The 7,061-nt window shown below is 38.3% G+C and overlaps 1 protein-coding gene across 1 annotated transcript; it reads left to right on the forward strand.

Moving 5' to 3' along the window:
• The first annotated feature begins 1,497 nt into the window (after positions 1–1,497).
• LOC136216899 (metalloendoproteinase 4-MMP) lies at positions 1,498–2,803 on the forward strand. Its single transcript, XM_066003443.1, has one exon. It carries the CDS (start codon positions 1,552–1,554, stop codon positions 2,653–2,655), a length of 1,104 nt encoding a protein of 367 aa, XP_065859515.1. The 5' UTR covers positions 1,498–1,551; the 3' UTR covers positions 2,656–2,803.
• The last annotated feature ends 4,258 nt before the right edge of the window (positions 2,804–7,061 follow it).

The raw sequence follows: 7,061 nt of genomic DNA on the forward strand, positions 1-7,061 counted from the left end.
CTTAAAATCAGGGGAGTCAAGATAAGCACTCATGAGGAAGACATGGATAAACATTGTTGGGCTCTTTCCAATAATGGTATTTATTCTTGTAAGTCTGCTTTTGAAGCCTTCTCCTGTAATGGGTCTGTTCATCCCTCCATTTCTTGGAAATCCATTTGGGCCATGAAGATCCCTTACAGAATTAGGAGTTTCCTTTGACTGGGAGTAAAGGACAGATTGCTGACCAATGCTGACAGACACAGAAGGCATCTGGCGGTCTCAGGTGCCTGTAGTAGGTGTACTGGCCATATTGAGTCCCTTTGCCATGCTCTCAGGGATTGTTCGAAAAGTATGGAGGTTTGGAAAAAAGTTCTTCCTCCTCATATTCTTCCTTCCTTCCTTGCCCATCCTGAGAATGATTGGTTCCACTTTGGGGTGAGTGGGAAGCTTCTGGCCAATTTGGAGCATGGGGATATTATCTTTGCTATTATCTGCTACCAAATCTGGAAGTGGAGGAATGAGGAAATCTTTGGTGAGAGGGAGGTGTATGTTCATAATTTATCTGAGTTTTTCTCGAGGAAGCTCTCTTCAGTTATTGACAGTTTTAAAGGGGATTCCCTGGCCAGTGCTACTCAGGAGAAAGAGGTTCATCTTGTAGGTTGGGTTAGGCCTAACGAAGGGGTGGTTAAGCTTAATACAGATGGTTCCTGTCTTAGTAGTGGGAGAATCGCGGCTGGAGGGGGAGCCTGGCTGTCTGGTTTCTCTCATAACCTGGGTATAAGCTCGTCCTTCTCGGCGGAGCTGTGGGGTATCCTCTCTGGTATTAAGCTTGCCAAGAGTCTGGGTGTCAAGAGGCTCTCTGTGGAGTCTGACAATAAAGAGGCCATTGATATGATCTCCGATATTCATGCTATTTGTTTTAATAGCCAAAACCTCATTAAAGCCATTAGGAGGCTTGTCTCCGTCTTTGAGTCTGTTGAGTTCAGACATATCTACAGAGAGCAAAACCGTATTGTTGACCGCCTGGCTGCTGCTGGGCATGAGGGGATGCTGGGAGTTACCATTCTTTCTAGTCCTCCTTTTCTTTCTTCCCTTCTTCTTGAAGATAGGGTTGGGGTCAGCTTTCCTAGGCTGATCCCTGGTTAAGTTTTGCTTTGTTTTGTTTTTTTTCTTCTTTGTCTACTAAAAAAAAAAAAAGAATTATTTACACTAATATTAAACATTTTTCTTAATAAAATATATTGATAATACAAAACGACATAAATTTTCACATTCACCTTAATGATATATAAAAATGAACAATTGTAACCTAAAACGACATCTACTAAATAACGGTAGAAATATGTTCAAATATTTTTATGTAAGTTAAATTTCTAAAATTTCTCTAAATATAAGAGTTTTCATTTTGAAGAAATTAATATTGGGCAATTTTAAGGAATATTTTATTTTCCCAAAAATATTTTTTCCCAATTATAATATTACATCTCAATTATTTGAAATTACCAATTTGCCCCTTTCTTTCTCATAAAGCTTTCCCTCCATTCTAGCAATCCAAAAATCTCCACTACACCAATGTTTCCTTATTCTCCTCAATGTTATGTCCAAACTCTTTCTATCATCTTCTTTCTCCTCCTCAGACCGCCGCGAATCTCCGGCAGACCGCCACCGTGGTATACAGTAACATCGACAACAGATACACCTGTCAAAGAATACAACAATTACACGTGGCACAATTTCAAGAACTTCCTCAATGCTAAGCGAGGTAGTCACGTGACTGGCATGTCCCAACTCAAAAGATACTTCAATCGTTTCGGTTATCTCTCGCACCGAGATTTCGTCAACATAACCGATTCTTTCGATGCTCATTTCGAATCGGCGGTATTTCGGTACCAAACCAAACTAGGACTCCCGGTAACCGGTAAACTCGATTTCGATACCATTTCCGAAATCATGTCCCCGAGATGCGGCGTCCCCGATACGGTTCACAAGTTCCACGCTCTACGAAATTACGAGTATTTCCCGGGGAAACCCCGGTGGACACGTCATACACCGATGAACCTCACCTACGCGTTCTCGCCGGAGAATCGGATAAGTTACTTGAAGTTATCGGATATAAAAGGCGTGTTTAAAAAAGCTTTCGGACGATGGGAATCGGTGATTCCGGTTACCTTTATTGAGTCGGATGATTACGGTTTCGCCGATATTAAGATAGGATTCTACAGCGGCGATCACGGCGACGGGGAGGCGTTCGACGGAGTATTAGGAGTGTTAGCTCACTCATTCTCACCGGAGAGCGGGAAATTTCATCTGGATGGTGATGAAACCTGGGCCGTTGATTTCGAAATAGAGAAATCAAAAGTAGCCGTTGATTTGGAATCGGTGGCCGTACATGAAATTGGGCATCTTCTAGGGTTAGCTCACTCTTCCGATAAAGAAGCGGTGATGTATCCTAGCCTGAAACCTAGGAAGAAGAAGGTGGATTTAAGCGTCGACGATGTAAAAGGAATTCAAGCTTTGTATGGATCTAACCCGAATTTCACACTCGGATCTTTGTTAGAATCGGATATTTCGACTAGTGAAGCTGTAAGTGCTGTTATTATCCGATCATCGGATTTTCCGGCGGCCGGAACTGTTGCTGCTGCTTTGATACTGATCATACTTTGTTTTTATTTGTAATTGTGTATGAATTTTAATATTCTTTTTATTTTTTTATATTTGGATAATGATAAACAGATAGTAATTGATAACTAATCATTTAATTGTTTTTGCCCATGATAAGGATCAATTTTCATCTACCTAAAGAGACTGCTAGCTTTTCTATTAATGGGTTTAATCATAATTAAATGTTTACTAATTTCAGAAAATATCCAAAAAAAAAATACTAATCGATTAGTTGTTTGAATATATTGCAAAATGACATCACATGAATAACGTTATTATCATCCATATCTTTGAGGTGGATGTGAAAAAATATTAAAAATATATTATCTTTTGTACGAATTAGATAAAAAAAATTTAAAAAATTCACCGAATTTATAAATATTAATCTTCAATTTTATTATTAAATTATAAAAAATATTATATTATTTTTTAGAACAAATTGATATGCAATTGGTGCAAAATAAAAAAAATTGACTGTATTTTATAATAGTGTCTGAAATTGATCCAATTTATCAACGTTAGGGGTAAAATTGCTCTTGGCTACAAACATTAGGGGTAAAATTGCACCATTTTAGACGTTAGGGGTAAAATTGCTTCTGTCCCAAAACGTTAGGGGTATTTTTGCACCTTAACCCTAAAAAGAAGCAGTATAGGTAGAGGCAACAGATCGTTTTCAAGCTAAGACAGATCGTAGATGTCAATTGCCACCTCGTAATTGTCGATCTACTTAGCATTAGAAGTTTTTTATTTATTTATTTTAAGACATTTTGTATCGAATAGCAATTATGTACTAAAGTATATATATTTTTTTTCAATTGATGCTATTTTGTCTAAAAAAATTTACATAGAGTTTTGCCCCCCCCCCCCCCCCCCCCCCAAAATCCTGATCCGCCACTGAGGCCACGTGACGTCTAACAAGGTCCAAGATGAAACGGCAGTGGCTCAGCCCAATAATGAGCGGTCCAGTGACATCTAAACAAAGCCTGAGACCAACACGTAGGGATTTAGACCTATCACAAGAGAAGCTTCCGTAATCCCACGAGATAAAGGATTCCTCCTAGGATTTAGACTCTTTAAGGGAATATGAATCATAAACTCATAAGGATTCATAAAGAGGTGACAACCTGAACCTAATTAAACATTATAAAATAGACAGGTATGAGCATAAGGTTTGGTACGTTAACTACTATCTCTAAACTACTCTTACCCTTCAATATGATCCAATCATAAACTGACTTAAACATCAAAGCGAATTTTCGAAGAATTATGGAGGCAACCACTGTCATGGATGCGGTGTTATGTCGTCTCTTCTCTACAATGCTAAAGGAATTCGCAGCATTCTAGTACGAGCAACTCTTACCCGAATCGATCTACGACTTCAACTAGATGGTTGAGTCCTTCATAGATCATTTCGTGACATCAATACCTGAAGGACAAATGATGCAAGATCTCAATCGTATCGTTCAGGCTGATGGAGAGACATTGGCCAGTTCATTGAAAAATTTCAGGCGCTGGCCATTCAAGTTAAAGAGTTTAGCGTTAGAGGATCCATTGACGCTGTGGCGAGTAAGTGTCAAAGCAGAGCCCTACATCAGAGCATCATAATGGTGAGGCCAATAGACTTACAGACCTCGTGAAGAGGGCCCGAAGCTATACACGATGGGACGAGCATAAGCCGAACCCTTTATTAAGAAAAGATTCCACATCCGGAGGTGACAAGCCTTCCCAAGGAAATGATATGAGGGACCGAAGCACGTACAAGCTTCGGGAGCAAAAAGATAAACCACAACTATTCCTTTAACGCTCCTCGGAAGGAGATGCTCTTTTAGGTAGAGGACAATAAGATGTGAATCAAGTACCTATTGAAGCTCAAGAAGAGAAGTAATGGGAAGTATTGTCACTTCCACAAGAGTGGGGGACATGAAACAGAGGATTGCAGAAAGCTAATCTTAGAGCTAGAAAAGCTGGATGAGAGTGGTAAGCTTGATCGTTTCCTCAAGAAAAATGGAGAGAAAAGCAAAAAGAGAGAAGGAGAAAAAACAGGAAGGTCGAACCCCTCGGGGCGTGATCAACGTGATTATTGGAGGCTCACAAACCAATAGAAAGCAGGAAGAAGTTTCCACCATAGAGCGAGTGATCCGGGTTGAGATATAACTTCCAAGATAGGATCGACACACAAATGTTGATCCGAGTGCAAGATGCTCAAAACTTGGCATTGAAGGTAGAATCTCAATTGAGCGTAAGGAGTCAAGAGCATTCTATGAGGATGGGTGGGGACATCAACACATCCATTCGGGAACTATTAGAGTCAATATATGAAAGGAATCAAATTGCAAGTGCCAGTGGGACTAAAAGGCTTAATACCGAGAGGATTCCCATTAGGGATGGAAAACAAGGTAGGGGAGTTCCACCTCCACCTAGGAACAATAACCCCTATATCAAACCAGCACATTGCAAGTGTTTTTGGTTAGTGAGCCGGGCCATAGGTCTAATGAGTGCCCAAAGCGGCGGAGTGCCAACATGGTAGTGCATGGAGGTGCAGAGGAAGATGATGATGATGATGATGAGGTGTATTATGAACCCATTGAGAGTGGATGGTCCGGGGATGAACGAGTCATTCATGTGGTGAAGAGGGTGCTAATGATGAGTGAGCAAGAGCAAAACTTAAGACACCAATTGTTTAGAACTATGTTTAATCATTGTGATGAAATGTGAGGTGATCGTTCATTGGGGGGGGGGGGAAGCCAAGAAAACATCCTTAGTAGAGCCGCATTGAGCAAGTTTGGCTTTATACCTGAACCATATCCAAACCCGTATCGAGTTAGTTGGATCAAAGATGGGCAGAAACTTAATGTCACTCATTGATGTAAGGTTCCTATCTCCATTAGGACCTACCAAGATGAGGTTATCTGATGCAGTTGAGATGGTGATAGGGGTCAAAACCCCCTATATTTTAGTACGGTTTTAGGGATTATTTTGTATCTTTTATTATCTTTTTATTTGCTTTAATAGTAATTTATCATTGTTTTGTCAATTTTAGATTTTTAAATTACTTTTTATCATTTTATTAAATATTCATAACTTTTTGTCAAGTATTTTGTCACTTTTAATAAATTAATCTCTATATGTTATTTTGAGCTTTACCTGTACCCAAAATTAAGAAATTAACCTACCAAAAATAAATCAAATTTCACTTGATAATTAAAAATGATTTTTGGTAGGATAATTAATTAATTTTGGGTGAATTATCTAAATAATATTTTATGAGATTATGTGCAGATTATCAGAGATAAAGATGGAGATTTTTAAGGATCAGAATCAGGACTCACTCAAGAGTTCAAATTCAAATAAAAATCATGCAGAATATTTTGGCAGATTTTTAGGGATTATCTTTGGGCTTTTGTATTTAAATAATTAGATTTTTTTTATCCCCAAAGATAAATTAGTTTTTATTAGATAATGTTAGAGTTAGTTTTTCATTAGAATAGCTTTTTATTAATTAGTCTTTCATTAGGAAAGCTTTTTATTAATTAGTCTTTCATTAGGAATAGGTTTTATTAATTAGTCTTTCATTAGCAAAGCTTTTTATTAATTAGTCTTTCATTAGGAATAGCTTTTTATTATTAGACAGTTTTTAGTTTTAGTTTTTAATCTTTCTTTTATTGTAAAAACCTTAGCTTTCCCCTTTGAATCATCCTCTCCAACTCCTTCATCCTCTATTGAAGAACATCCGAAGCTCCGTTCTCCGAGGATTATTCAAGGTTCCTCCTTAAGTCCTATGAAGACGCCTGCAGCGGTAGACAGGTTCCCTGAAAGGGATTTTCTTACTCTTTTACAACTTGTTTATCTCTTGATCCAGTCTATGAATCCTATGCTCATTGTATCTCCCTGACAATTTTCTTCATCTTTAATGTTAATATAATTCTTGTTTTGTTCAATTGATTCATATATTTAATCTTTGTCTTACGCTTTGTTTGATTGGTTTAACTCATTCATAAATCCAAATATTTTGTTGGCACATATTGCGAGCTGAATCTGACCTAGTCAGAGCCTATAAGATTGACGACCTTATAGAAGATTAAGTCCAAATTGCTGAGCCTTAGAGCTAGTTTCGGCCTTACAAGGGAATCACGAACTAGGAACCATAGAAGGATAAGTAAGGTTAATCACCTCGAACACAAGTGACTTAGATTATATTATTAATTGGTTGTCTAAACAGTTTATATTCATCATTATCGCATCAGATGGGTGTGTACCATTTTCTCCTATGGAAGCCTTGGCTATTCGACCGAGATGCCACTCATGCGGGAAAGATCAACACTTACAGCATATTCAAGGATGAGTTCAAATACGTTCTTACAACATTGAGGAGTTCTTCTATTGGGGAAAAGACAGCCACCTTGATTGTTTGTCCAACTCGG

This window comes from Euphorbia lathyris, chromosome 2, assembly GCF_963576675.1.
Source record: "Euphorbia lathyris chromosome 2, ddEupLath1.1, whole genome shotgun sequence".
NCBI classification, from domain to species: domain Eukaryota; kingdom Viridiplantae; phylum Streptophyta; class Magnoliopsida; order Malpighiales; family Euphorbiaceae; genus Euphorbia; species Euphorbia lathyris.

Excerpts from the sequence above, each read along its gene's own strand:
- LOC136216899 (XM_066003443.1), top strand. The coding sequence starts at position 1,552 with ATGTTTCCTTATTCTCCTCAATGTTATGTCCAAACTCTTTCTATCATC.